Source organism: Rhipicephalus microplus, chromosome 5 (genome assembly GCF_043290135.1).
Source record: "Rhipicephalus microplus isolate Deutch F79 chromosome 5, USDA_Rmic, whole genome shotgun sequence".
NCBI classification, from domain to species: domain Eukaryota; kingdom Metazoa; phylum Arthropoda; class Arachnida; order Ixodida; family Ixodidae; genus Rhipicephalus; species Rhipicephalus microplus.
In genome coordinates, this window is record NC_134704.1 from 47,748,041 (window position 1) to 47,772,695 (window position 24,655).

Genomic DNA, 24,655 nt, shown 5'->3' on the forward strand with positions numbered 1-24,655 from the left:
GCGGCGGGGCACGCCGTAGTGGACGACCCCAATATTTTGATCATCTGGTGTTCTTCAACATGCACTGACATTGCACAGTACACGGGCCTCTACCATATTTCGCATCCAGCCACGGTCAGGATGAAACCCGCGACATTGATGATGATAGTACTACCAGCGCCATCTCACTTCGCGGTATTGCAGTTCAGTACGTTGCCGCTACGTGTTTGCATGTTATTTTGATACAACAGCCCAAAGGTACAGTTTCCGTTCTCCACACTGGTAGGTGTTCTGTGACTCCAGTCAGGAGACGAGCATCTTGGCCAATTTCACTGAGGCAAACTGTGGTCAGTAAATCAGATGCAGGAAAGGTCCTCTTTTAAACGGCAACGTTATTCGATATTTTTACAGAAAACGAATCACCACGTGCCCCACAGAGTCAATTCATGAGGGAATCTGAAATTTCAGACACTGAAACTCATCGGCACCCGCTTTTTCGGACTTGTGCTCGGATGGCAAGCCCGAAACCTTATAATTGAAGCCACCACCGCTGCCGCATTATGTCACTGTTGCGGATCCCAAAAGCCAGTTTCACAGCAACGCGAAGCAGGTACGCTGTGAAACAGACCGATACTTTGAAGGAACCGCTGCCACGACTTGCCCACTGTCTTCTATTTAGACTGATTTATCAGCGCAAAAAAGACGCGACGTTTAGAAAGACACACACACACAGCGTTCTGTGTTTGTCTTTCTAAATGTCCCGTCCTTTTTGCGCTGATAAATCAGTCTAAACTATCATGAACCAACTCGCCCAAGCAACAGTTATAGCGAAGTTTGTCTCCTATTCATAAAATATATAACCATTCAAAACGTACTAATGCTAGAAGCGAAATTGCAACCAATTCTTAGGCCTGTCTGCGGAACCTAACATCGTTCCTAATGACAGAATTTGAGACCGCAGCAGTAAGGATAAATAAGGCTCCGGGGCATGCATTCAAAAGAACCTCTTACGCTACATTCGTCAGTAAGGACACTTTCGCCACTCTCTACACTGGTCACATAATCGGTGAAAGCGGCTAACCAATCGCACTTACGCAAGAAACACTCTCTAAACTCTGCTTCAGTTTAGTTTGTATAACAACCTTGGTAAATTAATCCGAAAAACGCACGCTAAAGCAGCAAATCATTAAGGTAATGTAATCAAGCAGCCACGTTGGTAAAGATTTAGCAGCAAACAATTCCACAGGGCAACCCCTTCGCAGCAGCTTTGCCACGCCTCTAAATAACTATTAGCACAATATAAACATAAGTGGGCATCGTGTTCCCCATCAGGGGGGGGGGGGGAGGAAAACAGTTTTTTACAGTGCCTCACTGTAAGGGGCAGACAGTGCCCCACCCTCCTTGGTTACTATAGAGCCCCTAAAACTTTCTAGGTGCTTTAGGTGACTCCGGGGAGGAGCACCCCCTCCCCTTATGTGCACTCATATGACAATAAATACTTTTCAGCAATGGCAAATATCCCTGGAGGCTACATTGACAATGTATATAAACAATAGCAGCTGTGGTGCTGACAGAGCTAAAAGTATGGCTGAGGCAAGTTAGTCTATGCCAAACGAAAACGTTCATACTAGTCTAAGAGGCCATGCAATGTGCATATAGCTGTTGCATGTTCATGGCAGCATGAAGAGATCCACAGCATTCAAGTAATGACTCAATATACCGTAAAACTAAGCTTAGTGTATATTAGGAAAAGAACAATGCAATCAGATTCATTGACCGAAGCTTCAAACACTATAACACACACAATATGAAGCATTCTTGAAAGAAGACACTTTTCAGTTAGTTGTATAGTCCCCTTTTGTTAATAACGTGTTTGAGCAGATATACTCGACAACCACAGAAATACTCGAAGGATGCAGTTACTGGCTCAATATATAGTTGTGCGCACTAAGCTTGTCTTTTTGGTGTGGTCTAAGTATGGGGGGGCATAGAGTTTCACAACAGTACACTTACGAAAAATCTGGTGCTAGTGCCAAGGGAAATGTGACATCTGCCACTTCAGCCAACATTGGAATGATGGGAGTAGATGGAATTGCCATAGCTTCATTTTTTTGCCTCCGTGTGGCTCTGCATGGCCTGCACCCGCTTTGTCGCATGAAGAAGACTCAACGAAAGTTCAGTATTCCAAGTTCATAAACATGGCCGAAATTCAAATCAGCTCAAGAGGTTCACAACAAGCCTCTGTTTTATCCAAAACAAAAGCCAAAACAAGAATAAACAAAGCCACAAGTACACGAAAAGCTGCATGCATAAAGACTCTGCAAATCCATCTGCTAGCGATCATTCCCACCAGGTGCATAGCTGGCAATTCTCTTTAGGTCAACTACACTATTTTCGTATATAAAATACACATGCAAAACAGAAAAATTTCAAGGGAGGGATGTCGAATCCCCTCCAACACTACCCTTGCTGTGCTAGCGATTCTCATGATGGCCGAGCAATCATGCCACGGTACCCTCTTGTAAAAAATATTGTAGGTAAATAGGCATAGTGGTACTGTGGAAGCAAAAAGAATGAACAAATTATAAATATTCCACTCTAACGTAACCAGAGCACCATAAATTAATTTGCAGGTATCCTAACAAGTGGAAGGAAGTGTCCTTAGGAAGGCGCTACGAAGGACAGGACAAGGCGGCCAACGAGGCATCTGCCAACGCTGCAGAGATTAACATTGTTGAGGACACTGTGGACCCAGACCTCCTGGCCATATTAGACAAAGGAATCAGAATTGAAGATGCAGCAAGCACCGAGTCTCCAATGAACAGTTCATCGGCGAAGCAGAGAGACTTGAAAGACGCCAACAAGGACACACAAGCCCAGAAGGACAAGCAAAACAACATGGTAGTTGATGTCAAAGAAGGTGACATGGCTATCGGCCCTAAAAGGCGGCCCGTGACACGGTCCCCCAATTCGTTGCTCCGATAAAAATTGCAAAGTGTTCCGATGCCTAGGTTTTGCACATGCCTCGGCAATGTATATCCAAGTGATAAGTACGGCACACACGCAAATGTGGTTTGCTTTCCTTTACATCCATAGCTCTTATTGAATGAGCGAAATTTGACCCGAATTCATTTTACCAGCAACAACATAGCTTCTAATGTATACGGACATCTGGAATGCAGACAACAATGGCATTTTACTTTTGATCACTGAAGAATGATGTCAAATTGATGCTGCCATGACTTCATGTGAATTTATGGGGCATTTTAGGTAACTTGAACCAAGAATTTTTAAGTGGTTAATAAGTGCTGGGGGAAAATAATATATGGCTCAATTTCATGTGGTGGTCCTTGGAAAATCTCATGTTCAGCAGAATTAGCTAACGGCAATGAAGTATGTAAAAAACTTTTATTATATTTCAGGGCCAAGTGCATTTCATTACTTTGTAGAGAGGATTCAGAAATGATAAAGCTATTTGTGACAGTATAATACAGTACTCTGCGATTACTTGAAGTGTGTTGGAAGAAACTCCACAGAATATGGAATAAAACCACGGGCTATGCTGAGTGAAACCTCGGTGAAACGAATTTTTCTGTAGTGCCGGCCAAGGGCTATTAGCTGGCAGTGTAATAGAGTACATGGTTGACACTTGTGACGTGCTAGACTTGAACACTAAAAAACACACTGAGGCACAGCTAGGACACCCACGAGGACAGTTGTGAGACACTTGTGACAGTAGAGTTGTTGCGAACCATTTTCACTCTGCGATATTTGATACGAACGTACATGACTACGCAGGTTCGAACATGTACTGCCCACAGTCTTGGAGGCCCTAATGTGCCTAGCTTACAGAGCGTTTGCATTGCAGTTTTTTTTTCCAGCACAACATGTGCTGCTGTTTTCGAGGCAGCGATGTGCTGTATTTACACATGCCTGCCATGCCAATACAAGCCGTGTCCTCGCAGTCAGACATCCTATGAAAGGTAGATAAGGACCAAAACAGAGAGGTTTTGGCAAACATGCTGAGCCTCGCAACATCACATGATTGTTGGAAATACACACATCTGCCAACTCTCCGATTTGCACGCAAGGAATGTAATGTTGAGCAAATGTCCCGAATAGAGCTCAAGCGAGCCAATCTCCCACGATAAGAAAATTACAAAAACCATCGGTTTAAGAATTTTCTAGTCTCCATATATCGTGTTCAAAGCGCACATTAGGTCACTTACCTGCAGTACTCTGGCGCCACACAAAGAAGAACGGACACACACACACACCGCACACTTGCAAGTAAATTCGCCAACATGTAAAAATATTGCTAGCAATCATTCAGCTGTTTATGTTGTTGCTGCAGCACCAAGAAACAAAAACATATGCCAGATTTCTTTGCTGCATACCGATTTTTATAAGCCAGTGTGGTGGATGTGTCTCAAATACTGGTGAGTACATATTTCAGTATCAAGATGCATTTGAAAAATTTTCTGTATATCAGCAGGGAAATACTTTCACAAGTAGATTATAACATCTTTTTGGAGGCAGGTATCTCATTACTTTTCGGTCTGAAATGATAACACATGTTTGCACAGACAAAAGTCAGTTTCTGTGCTAAGCAAAGGAAATGCACGCCACAGGTAAGAGACGAAGAGGGTGGGAAAGGCTTCCTTCCACACAGGCACAGATGTGGTAAAGTGCCTGGTACCGCCAACAACATCGCTACCTCTAGAGAATAGAGCAGCACCCCCAAGCTTTTCTTTTTCGGCAGCCAGCCATTTTAAGAGTTCCAGAGTCTTGTGTTGGTCGAACAGACTGTCTAGCAGATTAACAAGAGACTGTTGCCTATGAGCAGTTAACGGAGCAATATGCTCAGCGAAGCAAATCTTCATTAAATGTATGCCTTCTCTCAATACACACGTTTGTTAGTGATTCAGGTGATACAAATTAATTGAAAGTTTCAATAAACTGCAACTACTACTAAGTTGTTTTATGCTATCTATGATCGCATCTGCCGCGGTTTTGTCCACAGAGTTTGCGGAAAGCAGTGTTGCTTTGACCGGTCGAGCCTTGGACGCGAGCACACTTTCAGAATTCTGTCAATGTTGTCGCTATACACGATAGTGTCAATGTCTGCGGTTTCGTCCACAGCGGCAGCGGCAACCACACGCACTGTTGAAGACCATACATGCACTGGTTGCATGCGTACTTGCTCTCGGCTTTCGTTCGACGATTTCCTAACCGAACTTGGGAAAAGCGATCACAACATTCGAATTTTGACCCAATGGACACAGTAGAATTTGGCTGGGGAATTTCAGGAATCTGCCGCGGTTTGACATCACTGAGATGCTACTGTACGTTTAAATAAGGCCTCCTAAATTATTATAAAATAAAATGCAGTGGGTTTGCAAAAAGCCTGAAGGAGCGAATTTACCTGCATTTTTATCAATGCCGGCAGGTCACGAACAGAAATTTTGATTTCCGGGAAATTTTCATGACAACAGTAAGAAACTGTCTAAATCCGGGACACTTTGCAGGTATGCTTCGTTAAACTTAAATGAATTACCAGGAGTCAATTCTGTCAGTAACAGAATTCTGGGCCAACAGAATTGGGCAAAACATTGGGCCAAAAGCAAGATCTTTGTAGGCACTGACCATGACCCTGTCTCGTACAGCATGGTCTAAAGTTTCTTCGTCGATGTATCCTCTGAAATAGAGGATGCGTGTCATGCAGGAAAAGAAGTGGAATCAACAGCAATTTATAAAACTGGACTTCATTTATTTGTTTTGGCTCAGAAAAAAAATAGTTTTAATTTATGAACAGTTCATCCAACCAGTTCACATTTCACTAGGATATTGTCTCTCCAGAGGTTATGCACATTAGAGAAAGAAAAAAAGATGCATAAACAGCACAAAACAAAGTAATGCCACAAAACAGTCTAAGTAAACAATACTTCGTTGAGAAGAACAGGCACGTCTGGAGAGAAGTGGCAACAGTATCAACACGCCCTCTTCCTTTAAAAAAAAATTTGTTGCAACACTTAAGGAGTACGCCAATGTTGAGCGATACAGCACCTTGTTTGCCTATAAGCCTGCTTTCCGAAAAATACTCCTCTGAAGGCACAATTCTTAGAGGGCACCGATTACTGTCGTAGAAAAAAAATTGTGCTACCTCCACGGACGCGAGTATAGTAATTCTAATAATAAAGATCTTCGAAAAGCACAGTATGAAGGTCTGTGTACAAAGCTTGTAGCAAAAGACATGGACACAAACATGTTAACAGTCCTACACTGGGAGGGGAAAAGGCAGAGGGAGCCACCGTTCGGCTAGTGACCGTACAAAAGTAATGCGAACCGGAGGGGAAAAAAAATATTATGGTGCGCATTACTAACAAGATCTTTGTAGGCACTGACCATGACCCTGCCTTATGTAAAAAAAAAACTCAACGAGGGCTCTTGGAGCCCTCAGGTATAACAGTCTCAACACGCGCCGCGTCTCCCGATTCTACCGCAACTAGCAACAACGGCACTGCGAAGCGTGTATCTGCCTTTTCTTTCTCGCTCGTCATCAACAGTGCCCCTCTCCCCCTCGGCACCTCTCCAACACCCACAGGCCAACCCCCTCCCCATGCAAGATGGCTACACTCCTCAAGCCTGGAATGCTCGCTTCAGTCTATGCTAAGCACGCCCAGGAAGAGAAAAAAAGCGAATCGACAAAGCATCGATGACACACTACAAACAGAGATAAAGGAAGAATGTGTCCGTAACGACGATGAGAAAAGGGATTCCTTGCAGTTTCTTCGGGGTGCAGAGCACACGAAGGGAGTAAAAAAAATAAGGGGGGGAGGGGAGGAGGATGACACGGAAAGAAGTCTGGGGTAAAGGAACACACGTGCCGAGGAGGGAGGTTGTAATGTATGGAAGACTGTAGGGGCAGAGGGGGCATGAGGGTGGGAGCAAAGGGGAGGGTTGGGTGGAAAGAAAAGTGCGTCTACATGTTCTCGAACTGATCTACGCGGCGCTTTGTGTTGCCCTTGCGGATCTCGCGGAGCGTCTTGTACTTGTCGCGACCCTGTCGAACGTTCTCCTGATGCAGAATGTCGTTGCGAGTCAGCTTGGCGTCATCCTTCATGGCTGAAAGCTCCTTGCTCAGCATCTGGAGAAAAATAGAAGGTATGAAATAAGGGTTTTGCAGCAGAAAAGCCCAACATTAAATTATTAACCCAAACATTAACACTGCCATGCTGAATTGCATTCTACAGCAGATGTGCAACTAAGTGGGTCATTTTACTCCATTAACACTGCGTTGCATACCAAGTTTTACACCTTCTATACTCTGTTGTCTACTTAGGCAAACATGAGAGAGACCAGAGACTCGAGCAGTGAAATTGAAAAGCTTTCTCTATTTTTATTTTATTTTTGGGGGGTAATGCAAATGAGTTTTCAATTCTGCGATGCTTTGTACGGTATATTAATAACTTACGACAAGGTTTCTCAACAAGGTTATGGAAAATCTGTTGTGTAATGGTAGTTGATCAGTTGCCAGGGCATTTATCGTTTGTTATTGCAATAAATGCATATCTCATTTACTCAAGAAAAATTTCACCACACCTACAGAACGCAGTTCAGCACACCACACTTACCTCAAGCTGGTCTCCAAGCGCCTTCTTTTTAGAAACTTCTGTGGATCGCTCTTCTTCTGGCCGAGGGACGTTCTCGTTTTCGTGGTTTGTGAACTCTGCACCTGCACAAGCGACGAGTGCCGGCAAGTCAGTATGCTACGCACGTGTGCTCTTGACAACCGCCGTAACACTGCAGCACCAGCGCTCACAACTGACGTAACCCTCAGGCACAACCATGCAAAGCCTACAGACAATGTAAAACGTATTAGAACTTCGCTATCGTTCTTTTCAAATTCAAAAATTCGAATGAACAGGAAAATCTCAACTTTCTAACGGTGGAAGCTGAATCCACATTTTAGAAGTTACAAAACTACTTGCTTATCCTTAAATATGGGCGGGGGCTATGTCCACGTCGATACAATCTCGACACGCATGTCGCCCGATAACAGGACATTTTGCTACAAGACTTCTTGCCATCAGATGGCAAGAAGATGCTCAATTTTTCACATGAATAGGAATGCAGCGCTTTCAAATGCAAAGACCACAGTCTGATTACAAGTCATGCCGTAGTGGGGGATTCCAGGTTATAACTTCAATTTTTTTTCACTTGCTCTGAACCACAGGGCTGTTCCTGCACTAGTGTGCATATCAAAATGAGATTGCTTTAGCTGAGAATCAACCAGCTTGTGTTTAACATGACAACACAGCCACCAAGCTACAGTAGACTCGCGATAATTCAAACTCTGATAATTCGAACTTTCGGTTAATTCATACAAAATTCAAAATTTTGGTTGGCTCGCTATGCTTTCAATGTATTTAAAAGCCGCTTAATTCAAACTTCGTCATTCGGTTAATTCGTACTTTCTGCCTGTCCATACCGGAAAATTTCTGCTGATTCGCCGGCAATATTTGAAAATTTGCGTGCTTATGATTATCATAATAGTCTGATATTGAAAAATAAGCGCCTTAAAACTTCAAGGGAAAAGGTTTTGCCACACAATCATTTCTCAGCATTCCGCGCCGCGGTGGAAAAAAAAACGAAAAACAAAAACGGCCCGGTGGTTACGAAGCTGGCTCGCGGCTTATCTCTGCTTTTCCGGCGTGCCGGTGGCGCCGGCCGACTCCGAAGCACGTGACCTGCCCACAGAATGCGTACAGGTCTGCCCGTCTTTCTTACGTGCTGCGCATTTTTTGATCGACCATGTCACCGCGAGGAAAATATCGGACACTACCCCTAAAAGAGAAATTGGCCGCTATCCAAGAAGTCGACGCTGGGGTAAAGAAGACCGAAGTGGCACTGAAGTATGGAATAACCAAAAGTACTCTCACAACCATTCTGAAAGCCAAAGACAAGCTGCAGAATAACGCGAGCCGCTTCGCTCCCGATCGAAAAAGGCTTAGGGAAGCTGCGTACCCGGATCTCGAAAACGCCGTGCTTCTTTGGCTCAAGCGCGCACGGAGCTCCAATTTACCGATAAATGGGCCAATCCTCCAAGAGAAAGCTGAAGAACTTTCCTTGCGCTTGGGAATTGAAGATTTCAAGTGCAGCGATGGCTGGATTTCTCGGTTCAAGGAACGCCACGGTCTCTCCTTCAAAACAGTGAGTGGTGAAGCAGCAGTGGTCGATGAAGCTGTTTCTTCTGACTGGCGGCAGACTAGACTTCAAAGCCTGCTGCTTGAATACTCCCCGGCTGATGTATATAATGCCGACGAAATGGGGCTGTTTTTTAAGTGCCTGCCCGATCAAACCTTGTGTCGCAAGGGAGAGCGTTGCACTGGCGGAAAGCTGAGCAAAGAACGGTTAACCGTCATGGTTTGCGCCAATATGGACGGAAGTCACAAGCCAGAACTCTTCGTTGTGGGCAAGTCAAAGCGTCCCAGGTGCTTTAAAGGTGTCCGAACGCTCCCAGTTGCATATGACGGAAACACGCGAGCCTGGATGACGCAAGCTTTGTTCGAGGGTTGGCTCCGCAAACTGGATGGGCAAATGAAGCGAGCGAAAAGGAAAATTTTGCTCATTGTTGATAACTGCCCTGCGCACGGCGACGTGGAGGGGCTGGAAGCAATTCGCCATGAATTTCTGCCTCCTAACACTACAGCTGTCCTCCAGCCCCTGGATCAAGGGGTAATCAAATGCTTGAAGCTTAATTACAGGAAAACACTGCTAAAGAGAATGCTGATATGTATGGACAATTCCATGCCTTACAGTGTCACACTACTCTCATCGTTGGGCATGCTCGCCGACGCATGGAATGCTGTCACATCAGCAACAATAAGGAACTGCTTCGAGCATGCCTTCCGCATACCTGGCTGCAGCATTGCCACTTCATCTGACTGCTTGCAGACTGAGGGCGACGATGAAAGCCAAGTGCTGTCTGCTCTAAAAGCGCACAACATAGCTGCCGACCTCGACAGTTATGCAGCTACTGATGATAACCTGTGCGTGTGCAGGGAGGACACACTCGATGACTTGGTGGCAGAGGTGCTGCCAGCACAACACAGCAGTGAAAGTGAAGAAGAACCGGAAGTGGAAAATGTGACAACTGCACAGGCTTTCCAGTACATTGCTAAAGTGAGAAAATTTCTGACAACAACAGAAAACTCTCAGAATCAACTGGCAGCACTTACTGGCATCGAGAGCTTTGTGCTAAATGCGCATGTGGCAAATAAGCAGTTGACCATCCATGATTTTTTTAAAAGGTCTAGTCAGCAGTAGATAGTCAATAAACTTGTTGACCATACATGCACCGCTCTCTGTTTTTGTGTAGTTAGGATCCAGAGATGCTTAAAAGTGTGAATATAGATGTCTGATCATAATTTGTGCTGTCACCTTACCCAGAGTCGCATATATGAGAACTTCTGATAATTCAAACAGCCTGATAATTCAAACAAAATCCAGGGGTCCCTTCGAGTTTGAATTAATGAGAGTCGACTGTACTAGATAAAAGAAAAATGAAGCATACAACAAAAAAAAGTTCCGCTGGTAGGAGCCTACTATGCATTCTTAAAGGGACACTAATGTCAATAACAACTTACTTCAGAGTGAAAGCTCAATATGACAACATCAAAAACTATAATATTATCAACAACAGGGCCCTACTTACCGAGAAATTAAGGTAAGTGCACAAGAACACATGCACCGCAAAAGGACATTCTCAAAATGATCCCGATGACATCAGATGGATCGCCCACATTTAATCACTAGAAATCAATCTAGCTGCACTAAATAAAGAACCTTACGTGCATCAAGAGATGCAATAAAATGCTGCTGGTTCGTTTCTGTGTGATTCATGAAAAAAAGAACCGCCGGATGTTATGAGAAATGGCGCGAGTGGCTAGAAAATTCATTTTTCGCATCGTTACACTGAACAGGTGGTGCCACCTAGCAGAGCACAGTTGAACCAAAAGACGTCTGGAATCTTGGAGCCAATGGTAGGAAACTGATCAACGACCATTGTAGCTGCTGTAGCTCCCGCTGCTTTTGGTCTGCTGCTACTAGCACAGTAAAGCCGGGCAACGTTGGGCACGGCAACAGTGACGTGATTCGGTCCGGTCAGTTTGCTTCTTGAGGCAGGTAATTTTAAGTGCGCTAACTCAATGGGAACCACTAATACGAGATCTGATTTCAAAATAGGCCCTTCCTTGGCACAAAGTAACACTACAAGGTTTCTGAAGCTATTTCAATAATCAACGTCTTAATACCGTAATTACTCGAATCTAACGCGCAACTTTTTTCTGGTTAACCGAGTTTATAAATTGCATGCGCGTTAGAATCGAGTACAAACAAAAAAATTACGGTCAATCTATTGCCATCGGCAAATCCAAAATGGCCGCCCCTTACGTGCGTCGGCATGGCGCGTCGGACATTTCTGCCTATGTGTTTCCCATGTGCGGCACTTCGTACGTGTGCTGAGGAGTTCGTCATCTAGTAGTGCATTAGCATCGACGGCGTGGAAGGGCCGACTCCAAAAACTCGATAGCACCACGATGCCGCTTTTAAAATAAAAGTTGTGGCATGTGCAGAAACGGACGGAAATCGGGCCGCATCGCGGTCGTTCGGAGTTCCCGAAACGTGCGTGCGGGACCGGCGGAAACAAAAGCAGAAGATTCTCGATAGCAAAGCTTCACGCAAAGGCTTCAGTGGACCACAGCAGGGTCGGTTTCCGCAAATTAAAGAGCTGCTCGGCAAGTATGTGCTTGAGCAGCGAGCGGCACAGCGGCCCGTGACGACAGAACTGCTCCAAGTGCGGGCTATGCAATTAGTCTTGGAAAAAGGTCTAATGCAGAGCCAGTTTAAAGCGAGCAGGTGCTGGCTAACTGACTTTATTTAGAGGAAAGGCTTTTCCCTCCAAAGGGGAACATGCATATGCGAAAAGTTTTGCGGAGGAGTACGATGAAAAGCTTCACAGTTTTCAGAGGTTCGACCTAAACTTGCGGCGCAACAACGGCTACCTGCTTGGGCAAATCGGGAATGCCCTTCAGACGCCTCTTTACTTCGACGTGCCTGGCACCACAACCGTCGAGAAGGGCGCGAAGCAAGTTCGCGTGCTGACACGGTAAAACTACAGTGACAGCAATGCTCTGTTACACGTCAGATGGGCACAAGCTTCGCCCGTACCTCATATTTAAATAGAATACGCTCCCGAAAGGAGTAGTTTTTTCGAGTGGTGTGATCGTGCGGGCCGGCGAGAAAAATGGGTGCGCGTTGCAATTGATGTCTTACGTTTTTTTTTTTTTTCGCGGTGGAAATCGGGTGCGCGTTACAATCGAGGGCGCGGTAGAATCGAGTAAATACGGTAGTTGCCTTTAGTGTCCCTTTAATTACCCAATATTGGCTATTATGGGCATTATTGGTGAGCTAGAAGTAACAACAGGATTCTCAGACACTACCAGATATTTGTGCACCTGTGCAAGTTTCTCGCCCATTATATCCCTCTACCTTATTTCCATATCTTCAAAAATGATATGCCTACATTTTCCTGGGCTTCACCTGGTTGTGAACTAAAACAGGTGCTTCTTTGTTAGCCTCACGAGCTGGATATTCACTAAAATTTAGCGCAAAAATTTGGCAGGTACATGGTACAAATGCAAAGAAAGCAAAAAGTCTTCCAGCTCCTAAAGCACAGCTACCACCATGCTTTGTTCAGCAAGCATGCAAGGTTCCTTACACCGGTTACTAGTACCATACCCAATTAGTTCCACCAAAACAAATGAAAAGTAAAATAAAACCAAAGATGAAGTGACAAAAACCATAGTGTTAAGTTCCCCAGCCATACGACAACATATCACACACTAGGTCATCGCCAAATTCAAGGAACTGGTGGAAAATAACGTTTTGTTCAACAAAAGCATAGTTAACTCGCAATCATTAACGGTGCACAGACGCAACACCAACCAAATTAGGGGCCGTTCCATGCAACAATAACGTTTAAACAATTTGATGTGCTTGCAAACATTTGCCCCTGACCATGACAGAAAAGCAGACTGGAGATAATCGCATTCAAATGCATGAAAAGGATGATCGATCAAGTGTGTCCCTGTAGCAGGATCAGACACCGATGCCTTTGCGACGCTGTCATAGTGAAGCTGAGTGTGGCATGTTAATAAATTTAATGATTCTCCACTATCAGAACTTCGGATAACTTGTATTCAGCGATTCAAAAGCAGCCTGGATGCTACAATCAGTTGAGATTAACGTACAGCCAGAGGCAAAAGCTGACTGGAAATGGACTGTACTGCAAATGCGATTTTCTACTTTCTTTATGCTAGCACATATAGAGCACACAACAAAAGGTTGCAAGGGCTATTACAGGGCAGAACACTTCATTGGAGCCTGTACTCCCAGATCAAGCGAAAATGCAATTCCTCAACATTTGAGTCATGTGAACTTTCGATGCTAAGTGTACATACCCCAGTGTGCCTAATATACACGCTTTGCTAGCACAAATTTTCAAAACAAGCACAAGATATTTTCGAAATGCCTACAATGCTCGATTACCTTATCTTCTTCAGTTTTGCTTTATCTAGCGGTAACATCGTTTAAAGATATTTTTCTCCTCAAATGAGCAGTAAGTCACTTCCCTAGACATTTCAGCCAAAACTGTCAGTCTGTTTACAGTTTTATTGAAGTTATGCCTTTCGTATGAATCCTGTATCATTGTTCATAGGCAGCACACTGCTAAACTTATTTCAAACCCTTATTCCATGCATTATTTCCATGACTGAACACAGTTCCACGCAAAAAATATGTTATCAGTTCAGCATCATTTCTGGTCACCAACCATTTGTACGAAGGAAAATTAACATTACATAGGCAAAATCTTTGTGCAGTGCTTAATCACTTGGTTGCGACCGCAACTACAAAATAAAACTTCCCACAATACACTACATTAGGCAACTCATCACAGTGATCATGCCTAAACCACACTTTAGTACTACCAGACCATAAATGGCAAAGGTGAATGTGTATGCATGTACTCGACTCAACTCCTCACACATGGAGCGTTGCGAAGTGAAGCTAGTACATCAAAACATGTCAGCAACAACGGGAATTACCTCCAGTCTGCTCTTCCCCCATGCTTCCAACGCCGGACAAGAGATTCCATGCTCCCGCCAACGGCCAAAAACCTAGCGGCGAGACTGCCGCAGCTATACCGCGCGCCACTAACACAAAATGCAATAGCAAGGCAAACAGTGAAAAAGGGGGAGAGGAGAGGGGGGCAGCAAAAGAAATAAAAAGAGGGCAGCAGAGCTCACCAGGACACAGCCAACCAACCAGCAAGCCACCAACCATGGAGCGCAAGACAGGGGACATTTTGCCTCTACATTTGCTGATCCAGCTCCTACTTAATTGGGAGGGAGAGGGAAGCCAATTGAGGCACAGCACACGCTAAGGATCTGCACACACACCCACGTGGTCCACTCCCTGCCTGCGGTGCGAACACTCGGCAACGGCCTGCTCTCGCAGGTCTAAAAGAGCAGTTCTTTGCAATGCTTCAACTTCACTGCGCTGCCAGATATGTGCTTAAAACATTAGACAAATTGTAATGTCTGCAAGGCCAGGCACACAATAGTGCAGATGCACAAATGCCCACAGAAAGCAAGAATTTACAGTGCTGACATTACAAAATGTACAACTTACGTACTGAAATCGAAGTGACCGACTATTTGAAATAAAATATTCGATTAGGATTCAGTGTTTGATTAGATTTGCATCGGACTTATACAGTTTGTAAGGCACACTTCAATTCAAACACCAAACAACTCAATTGTTGAAATCTGTAGAAAGAACTGCATAGCTGTGCTAAATTTCGCGAAAAGTCGTGCGCAGTTTTCTTTGCCCTGTGTTAGACACTTCAGCTAGATATAGTCATTTTGAAAATTTAAAATACGGTAGTTCAGGTTGTGTTGAGGGTTGGAACAAATCGTATTGCAAAATCACGTTTCAAGAAATTGCGGAGACAAAAGGGGACGAAAACCTCTGCACTGAAATGATGGACTAGTCAGAGCAAACAAGCAGGATTTGATTTGTTCTACCACACAAGCTAAATACCAATCCCTCATCTATTCTAATCACTAGCAACCCTAAGATTTTATGTAGTCGCTAACACAGACAATCACTGCTGTGACAATGGTGTGAAGAGGCATATGACATTGCATCACTTCATTTTTTCGATAGCCATTGGTTTATTTTTGGCCAGCTACTTAGTGCACCAACATCAGTTGGGAAAACGTGCCTCAGAACTCCAAACCAACTATCGAACGATTGTTCAAGGAAGTGCAGCAAGAGGGTTTTGCACGGTGGATGTGTGCGTAGAACCGTGGCGACTATGAAGTCGTGCTGTGCGTCTGTGGGGGGACCTGAGTGCGCTCGCGAGCAGCTTACCGTTGGCCATGAGTGGCAAGGCCGGCTCCTCCTCGCTGCTGCAGCTTCCCCGCTTACCCAGTTCCCCATTGGCCAGCTCCTCGTCGTTCTCGCCCTCGTCCTCAGCCTCTGCGACGTGGTGATGCTGGGGCGTGCTCGATGCCTGCACCAGCGCCTCGGCCGCTTCCTGCTGCCGCCGGCGGGCCTCTTCCACTTCTTCCTGGAGCCTATGCCGGCAAACGCACAGATGTGACATGTACTAGCGTCATTCATAGAGTGCTGCAAGATTCACTACAGGGGACTGTCACACTACGATCGTTTGGCCACCATGTGAATGAGGAGTAGCATACATGAATCTGCCGAGTCACTGTGCTTGCAGCTTTGAACACACTCATGGCTTTGTTTATTGTAGTGCTCTTGGCTTGTTTCCGATGGAAGAATGCCTCTTCATGAACCTCATGAGCAGAGTTGGATTGGTGACCCTAAAAGAGCAGTGAAGTGAGTGTGCAGAACTTGTGCTAACTTCCTCTTGCATCAAAGCGGCCGCAGGTCACACCAAGCAGAAGGAGCCACGCTTCAGCAAATCTATGTACTACCCCTCATTATCACACTGGCTGAAGTGCAATGCTCTGCACAGCTTTGATAGCACCAGATTTTTCTGTTGTCGTACTACGAAACTATGGCAGGGGCCTAAAACACAGCCTGTGACTGATGCACGACTCTTAATCCCACATTAAAAAAGTGTGTGAGCTAGATAGGCATGACCAGTTATTTATATGAGAAACCTCATGGGGTCGCCATTTGTTGAAACAATATGCAAAAAAAATATTTCAAAATAGAAATTCACATTTTAGTTTTTCTGGTAATCAGTAGACATGTTGGAATCCTGGTGTTAAATCTCCTTTAGAAAGTACACATACGAGATATGGGATGAACCCTTTCAAGCTGTAAAATTAGCTGACAATTTGTACAAGGAACCCCTCTTTTCATGGTTCCCATGATGCTTCAATGTAACGAGGTTTGAGTGTAATGAGCTTTGAGCAGAGGTCTGCTAACTCACTCGCACTGACTCGCTCATACTTGATCTGAGGGAGTAACATTTTGGTAAAGAGTCCGGGTGATTCTGGTTGAGGAAACATTTTTATCGAGTTACAGTTCATGAGAGCCCCCCTTGCTTTTTTTTTTCATCGACCTATAGATTTGAATACACAAATACCAGTGAAAACGTAACAGGCGACACGCACCTGCGGGTCTCTTCGTCCTTGGTGTTGACCTCCTCCTGCATGCGCTGCACCTCGATTTGCTTCTCGCGAATGGCCTCCTCGAGGCGCGCCTTCTCCTCGGTCTCCATGAGCTTGTCGTTCTCCAGCTTGCGCATCATGTCCTCCAGCTCGCGCTGCTTCCGCTCGAATTCCTCCTTTGCCGCTTGCACCTGCCGCAGCTGCTCCTCAAGCCGCATGATGGTGTCCCGCGCCGTGGTCAGCTCCTGCTGCCGCTGCTCCATCTCTGCCTGCATCTGGCGCAGCCGCTCGGCGTACTCCTGCTGCTTCTTCTCGGCCATCTCGCGGGCCTCCGTCTCCTTACGGAGCTTCTCCCTGAAAACAAACACCACATGCTGTTGAGCTTTCTCTACTTACAGCAAACCCAATCTGATATATTTCTCAAAGAAACACTAAAGAAAATTTGGGGCAACTACGCACTAGTTGTGTGAAAACGGAGAAAATTGTATAACTGGTGGTGTTTCCCTCCTCTTTGGTGTACCACACCACACAATACTACGCTATCTTTGCTTTATTCTCTCACCTCCTCATCAATCTGACTTTCCTTTCCCACCCATTGCTAGACTATACTATACAAAACTTGCGTTCCACGAAGAGTCAAATCTTGCTACTATTCGACGTTGTTCCCCCTTCTGTTGATGCAAAAAAACAAATGGCATTAGCACAGGCCTAGTTTCAATTTTTTAAGCATATTGTGCAGGTTAGTTTGGCCATGACAAAAAGCTCCCTTTTTTTAAAATATGCGATATATACACTATTCTAATTCGATTCAGAATCATTAAACCAAAATTGCTTTTCACTTCAAACTAAAATTCACTATTCGCACAAGCCTAGTAGTCTGTTTATATTGCCATTGCGTTCATGTCAGCATCGCGAGGGGCTCCTCATCTTGCTCAGTCACGTGGTGTGCACTTCAAAATTAATTTTTAAGTATGTTCTAGGCTATATATCCCTTTCGTCTTTCGTAGATGTGTATGTCTCCACTCAAGTATACCTCACCCATAATCTTGCCTACGAAATTTTGTGTCAGTACTCCTTTAATGTGCGCATACATCGCACAGTACACGGGCTTCTGCCAATTTCACCTTTATCGGAACGAGACAGCCGCAGCCAGTATCGAACCCTTGTATGAATCAAGAGTTCGAGTGAGTGAGTTAGCGAGACTACTACACTGCTATTAAGAGCAAGGACAAAAAAAGCATTCTTACCTTTCCTGCTTGCGGGCCAGCTTCTCCTCCTGGGCCTGCGCCTTCATCTGTTGCACCTCAATGGTGTCAGGCTTTCGGCGCCGCATGTAGAGTTCGTGGTTGCCCATGCACAATGCCAGAATGCGCTTGTTGATCCGCAGTCGGGGAGCGAAGAACACGAAGTCCTGAAGCAAAGAAAAGTGAAAACACATTTTGCATACGTACACCCGATGAGTGATGATAGAGTGTGCATACTGTAGTTTAAAGGACAATTAACGGGCTTAATTACTCATTGTCAAATGAGTAATTGTCACATCATTGTCAAATGGGTTTCAAGGCAAAAAGTAGAAAGATGACAAACTGAGACACACACGTACCTTTTTAATATCTTCATGCTTTTCACCTCAACGTATGCTAAACACGCCCAGTTAATCATCCTAATGTCGGATAAACATGTGATGTGTTGGTGCTAGCCAACTGTGCACATGCAAATTTTTATCCGTTCCTGTGAGTGCTTTGCCAGCGACAGAATCGTTCCGACGAAACCCAAAGGCTAGCCCAGAAGTACTATTCTCCCCACTGCAAGATAAGGGCGCACGATCAAGCGCACACCCCTTATTCTCTACACGGGCCAAAGTACGGCAAGATGGCGCACTCACTGCGCCATCTTGCCGTGCCTTTCAGCATTATTGGCAAGATGGCGCAGTGAGTGCCTTTCAGCATTATTGCCGTGCTTTTCAGCATTATTGGCACTTTGCCGTGCCTTTCAGCATTATTGGCAAGATGGCGCACTCACTGCGCCATCTTGCCAATAATGCTGAAAACGCATACATATACAATGCACGACTTTGACGGCAGCAGTGAAATCCAGTCGAGAGAGTTTATATAATTGCTATCGCAATAAAAGTTTAGAAAATCCAATGGCGAAGGCTATAAGCGTACAAAATTTCAGACTAAAACGTTGACTATGGGGAACTTGACGGTGCCACAGATGAGTCCGGGAAATTGGGAAAGTCCAGAATTTTGGGTGTCCGAGAAATCCGACATCGACTGTATGTCATCACAGGATTATTAATTTACGTTAAAAAGACTCACAGGCGCCTTCTTGTCAATGGGCTTGATGACAAACTTCCTGTCGTTGAAAGAGATGTTTCTGATCTCACTCCATGGAAAACCTATCTTGGGTGTCAGCCTGCAATTAAGGAAAACAAGACACGAAGTAGCATAAAAACGTGCAAGTTACAACAGCAATCTCATCCTTCAGTCCCACATGCACAATTTCTCATAGAATGCAACAAAAAACCTAAATTTCATGCCTAGCTGGTCTGCAATTACTCAAAACAACCATGCCATGTAGCAGCAACTCTGGTCACTAATGCTATTGGTTCTGATGTAAGCATTGGGGCTAATATTATGCTAATGTAATACAAAGTTAGGACTAAACAAAAGTACGCCCTGTAGGCTTGGCCTTAGTGTAACTTCAGTCATGTTGGCTACTGTAAAATCTGCTGGCATACTAGGTCACAAAGTTGCGTGCAGTACACCAGACTTAGAGGAAGCACCAGCTTTTTTATTTTGCTAAATAGGATATCAAGAAATTCAAATTATGAAAAATGCATGAAACATTGCATACATTGCATAGATTTTTGATCAAAGATCATGCCATAGACCTAGTGTACATAGGGTAGTATCTGTGCAGACATTTTAATTACATTGAAGAGACACATGTTGGCAACCGATGCCTAATTGAACATAATAGAACAGGCAAGCCATATAGTTAGGCACCAATCTTTATTTTTATGGGATTGAGTTTCCACTATAATGGAACAGGTCGGCCATATTACCATGTGCCCATTTTTATTTTTATGCAATAAGGTTTCACCTGCAAAAATGTAGCACCGCTCAGTGCAGGCCGAGCAGCAATGTTTCAAAAGCTTTGAAACTTTTGCTGTTCTATTAACTATGCACAGGACACAAAGGGTCAAGTTTATTCGGGAGCTTATCAGAGGACAAAAATGACACGGAAAAGTTGTATCGCTGATGTATAAGAGGCAACGTGTTCTGCCAACGATCAGATCACTCGACAACAGAAGGCTGTTCTCACTGCTATCAGTACGGCATGTATTTTACATGCTTTGCACCATAACTATGTGTCAACATGAAGAAAGCAAGTACACCACTCGGAAAAGTCCCAAGTTTTACAAAAAGAAGAAAGCTTACTTGTCATCCTTCTCGTAGATGTTGAGGCCAAGGGCATCGACACCAAGCCAGAGGTCTGTGCCCTTTTTGTTCTTGATTTCAAAGTAGTTGACGCCGTACATTTCAAGATCCTGGGCAATCTTCAGGTATTCCATCATAGCATCATCCCTGCAGGGAGGGCACACATGCTTCTTGTAAGAACGTTTACAGCCAAGACTTCACTGAGACACATAGCATCCAAGTAAACTGCAAGATTTAACGGTGAAAGCTATAATATCGTAAAGACAGTATCTCTGTGGCACAGTTGTCCACTGTCACTGGTGTCCGTAACCACTATCACGCACACTAAGCAAAAAAAATCCTTGATCAAGTGGGACTTGAACCCTGGTCCACTGCTTGACACTAGTATTCTACCACAAACATGCCAGTGCTTATTTAAAACTTCACGAAATGACTATACATGCATGTCAAGCAAGGACCCGTTAACATACGTGATATAGCATGTTAGAAGATTATTATCACAGGGTGTCGCAATGTGAATTGTGTAAAGAGTGGGTGGTTAACTTCCAACCAATTGCACAAGGCTCTGCCATAATTCAACCTCATCACTCAGATCAACAAAGTGCCTTACATAGTCAGAACGGGTACCACACTTCACAGAACGATGAATACAGTGAATTCTGTATACAGCAAATCTCAAGGGACTGCTAAAAAACATTCGTTATTTTGACAAGTTGTAGTGAAAGTATTAAAAGTTTGTGCAAAAATTGTGAAGCCATACATGTGAGTCACCTACCTATGCTGCTAATACATTTGTGATCACGTTATGCTCAAATAAGCACGATAAAGAAACGCGAAATATTACAGAACCAGTGCACATTCATTTGAGGAAGATTGCGGTCTATCCCGATGTGGACAGTTCGACTGCTGAAAGACGAACTCTCAAGCGTGCACATCCTTCTTAAGCACTGCAAAGCATCAGCGTTTAATACCGATCCTTCACGTTGTTTCGTGCATGCTGTTCAAAGTAGTCTTCGCTCTTGTCGCCGTTTTCTTATCACTATAAGTGGTATGGACCTTGTTATTCGTCAGCTAAGCTCCCTTGCATGCTTCGTTGTGGCACTGAGTATCGTTCAAGCGTTAGTGAAGCATGCACGGGTAATTATGGGCAACTTAATCCCATAGGTCATTGATCGACTACACATTTTTCACTGTCCTAGCATTCGTAGCTAGCCTGCTCCACCCACTTTCGCTGCAACTCTGCTGAGTGTTCCGTGCAGATGTGGCACGGTTTTTCACACAAACACACACACACACACAAAAACTCACCTGTGAAGTTCTTTGTGCTCTGCCCACCAGTTGGTTATCCTCTCGTCCCACTGTTCCTTGGTCAGCTTGTGTTGATCCATGACCCTGAAAAGGAAATTAACATAAGGCATGAACATCGGCAGTCAGTTTTCAAAGTATGCTCAAGAAGAATGATCAAGTGGAAGTATCAGACAATTACTGCAGTAAAGCTACAACCAATTACAGCTTTACTCCAGTGACCAATCAGTTTGCTATCACCAAAGTTTCATGCAAGAACTATCAGTACATAACACATGACAATGTCAATAACTATGTGTGTCTGACATATTCGAGAACTGAATGATCTGAATCGATCCACAGAACTTTCTGAAACTTTTTAACACCACCACTAAACTTCAGCGTATGTATTTGAATCAGCACAAAGAATTACATACCAATACCTGCCGACCCAAAAACATTAAATTCGGGAAAATCTTAGAGAAGCGGAAAGGGGCAGGAGGGGTGGAGGTCAAGAAGGAAATCTGGTGCACGTGTCATGTCATTTTCTCAGGGCCACAGCAAGATCACAAACGTATGACTGCCAGTAAAGACTGTAGACATCTGCAATCAAACTGGTATTTTCAATTATAAAGCAGCACTCAACATGACTTAACACAGAATCGCATGGCCTCGCAAGTTCATCAAAGACTGTGCATGGCTTCAATTTTTTATTTCCAGAACTAAATATTGTTTTCTTATTTATGATCATACTCAAGTGAAAACTGTATTTAGTAATGGAAATAAGGGCTAACGCAAGCCATGCACAATCTTTGTACTCATGAAGCCACGCGCTCCCGTGTTGCTAGTCATTGAGCGTGAGTGTACACAAGTGCGTGATCAAGGGACAAAATCTTTTGTCCAGTGAGAGTGTTTCCTTCCGAATGTTCATTCACTTTCCCCCATGGCACCTTTGTACTGCAGCAAAAGTGATTGAAGCATTCTGCACGTAATTGAGAAATTGAGCCAATGTCCTTCATTGTTACTTTTTTTCCACAAGAGTGCTATGCACTGTTATTCGGAAATTTATTACAGTGCCCGTACAATCAAGGGGAATGCTCATAATTCAGAAATCTCCCAGGCAAATAGGGAGCGTTGGCAGGTATTCATACCTGTGCTAAATTTAGCAAAATTTGATGTGCACATAGATGGTTTCTTTTGCGCGCGTGTGCTGCCGAATGTGCTGTGTTTATCTCTCTTCCCTCTCTGCTCTATCATCTCCCCTATCCCCCTCCCATGCACAGGGTAGCAAACCGACTGCCTATAGACTGGTTAACATCCCTGCCATTCTTTACCTCCCATTTTCCTTCCTTCCTTGCCCCACTGCCTGTCTGCTGTTGCAAATGTTAGGCCACCACTTAAGGGGGGACGTGCCTATCGAAACTAACTTTCTTGTTTCTGGTTGGGTATTGATGAAAATTGGCACAGACACTAAGAATGACCTCACAGTGCTTCAATACAAATTTCGAGGCAATACCACAGAACTTAATGAGAGACAAACTACTGCTCCATAAACCTCGTGGAGGGGCTGAAGGAGACTGCATTTTCGAAATCTTTTTTTTGCAACGCTAAAACTTGCAGTTAATGTTTTTTCTAGCGACACTGCGATGAGCACACTCTCCTTACAAAGCCCCACGAAAAATTCTTTAGGGAGTAGAATGAAAGACTAAGATCGCAGCCCCCTGAAGCACAGTCCAAGGATACAAAATAAACGGAATCAAAACCTGAAGTAGTTGCTAAGATATCTACTACATGAGCTGAGCATAATGCCAAGACAGTACTGAGAAAACTGCGTTTAAAGTTTCACTTTCTCTTCATGCCTATAAAACACCTAAAAATTGTGATCTTAGGTTTGTCTTGTGATCTTTGATTTCTCAATCATGTGGCCTCTGCCCAGTGTGTCTTTGTTGCCTATATATTTTTTTCATAACCTTTTCTTTTTATTTACAAAAAACAAGTATAGATTTCAGACCAAGTTCTCTGTATGAAGGAGTGGTGTGATAGGCATGATAGAATAGATTGTAATTGAATAAGGCCATATACTGTAATGATTACACATCTTGTGTTGAAGCTATTATTGGCGTAATTATATACTTCTTAATTATAAATAACTCAACATTTTTCATATGAAGAGAGGTTTATTGCATAAAAAAAAAATGGCCCACACTATGACAGCCTAGCCTTTGTGGGGTGCTGGCACCCCCTGTAATGTTTGCGCTGCGTGGCACAAGTGTCTCGTCCAAAAGCCGCATTTTGGGTTACAACCACCAGGCAATATATGGTGTGTTCGCGTTGAAAACCACTATCATCATCACGATGTAGCACCAGCAGTGACCCCTGGCGGAAGCAAACCTTGGTGGCGGGCAAGAGTTGAGGAGTCTCTTCTGCGCGTGGCGGTTGCCGCGAACGGTTGTCTCTAGCATGGGTCCTCGGCATGTGGTACCACAGCCCACGCGGCGGGGGTCCTCATCGTAAGTCAAGCGTTGGCGCCGCTGCCTTGGGTGTGTTATTGTGTTTGTCATGTTATTGCATGTTTGTGATGGAGTGTATGGTCATATTGTGTGCGAATGTCTGAGCGAGTTAATTACAATTGATGTATTGATTTGACGGACGATATCGTCGTTCAAAAGTAGTTAAATAAATGTGTGTGTGTTTGGTTTGTACCGACCCCGTCTGCTGTGTCCGTTCACTCCAGGAGCGTGGCGTGGCGCACGCTCGCCATTCGAGACCCCACACCTTTTTTCCAAGTAACGAACAGTTATGGGCAGAAAACTGGTGGCACAGAAATTTTTTAGCAGTTTATTTGATGACGCGAGTTGGGCTTATAAAAATTCATGCCTCTGCTTCATGCATGCTCTTGTGCCACTCTAGCCATGAAACATCATACGGCCGGTCGCGGAAACTAATCTACGAGGCTTTCATTCTCTTGAAGCATTCATAGACGCTCTCAGCAATACCAAGCACGGCTCCAAGCACATCTAAATCTCATCACAAAAGTGTATTGACAGCACTCCATATGACCGTGAAGTGCGCGGCCACGTGGTCAGTGCAGCCGGCGCGTAATGCACTTGGCGGCGATATTCGGAGACTATGCGCGAAATATGTAGCTACTATGACAAAAAATAAGCGCGCACTGCGCTTGGTATTGCATTGTGTAGTGCCGACGCACGAAACTACTAGCCGCTGTTC

General features: G+C 44.3%; 2 protein-coding genes across 6 annotated transcripts in view; one reads left to right on the forward strand and one right to left on the reverse strand.

Annotated features, from left to right (window-relative positions):
* LOC142817483 (uncharacterized) overlaps positions 1 to 3,551 on the forward strand; it is a 29,488-nt gene extending 25,937 nt beyond the window's left edge. Inside the window, exon 3 of the mRNA XM_075894498.1 lies at positions 2,613 to 3,551. Within this exon, the coding sequence (XP_075750613.1) occupies positions 2,613 to 2,964 (352 nt within the window). The 3' untranslated portion in view covers positions 2,965 to 3,551. The remainder of the gene's footprint in view (positions 1 to 2,612) is intronic.
* Positions 3,552 to 5,728: 2,177 nt separating this feature from the next.
* The window catches only part of Moe (moesin), a 188,547-nt gene continuing 169,620 nt past the window's right edge, over positions 5,729 to 24,655 (reverse strand). For 4 of the 5 annotated variants that reach the window (XM_037425589.2, XM_075895380.1, XM_075895381.1 and 1 more), the window contains 8 exons: positions 21,452 to 21,535; positions 20,144 to 20,290; positions 19,019 to 19,115; positions 17,945 to 18,108; positions 16,701 to 17,051; positions 15,478 to 15,683; positions 7,614 to 7,714; positions 5,729 to 7,126 (listed from right to left, as the gene is read on the reverse strand). In XM_037425589.2, coding sequence (XP_037281486.2) covers positions 6,962 to 7,126; positions 7,614 to 7,714; positions 15,478 to 15,683; positions 16,701 to 17,051; positions 17,945 to 18,108; positions 19,019 to 19,115; positions 20,144 to 20,290; positions 21,452 to 21,535 — 1,315 coding nt within the window. In that variant the 3' untranslated portion in view covers positions 5,729 to 6,961. The remainder of the gene's footprint in view (positions 7,127 to 7,613; positions 7,715 to 15,477; positions 15,684 to 16,700; positions 17,052 to 17,944; positions 18,109 to 19,018; positions 19,116 to 20,143; positions 20,291 to 21,451; positions 21,536 to 24,655) is intronic. The other variant, XM_037425590.2, reaches the window with a different exon arrangement.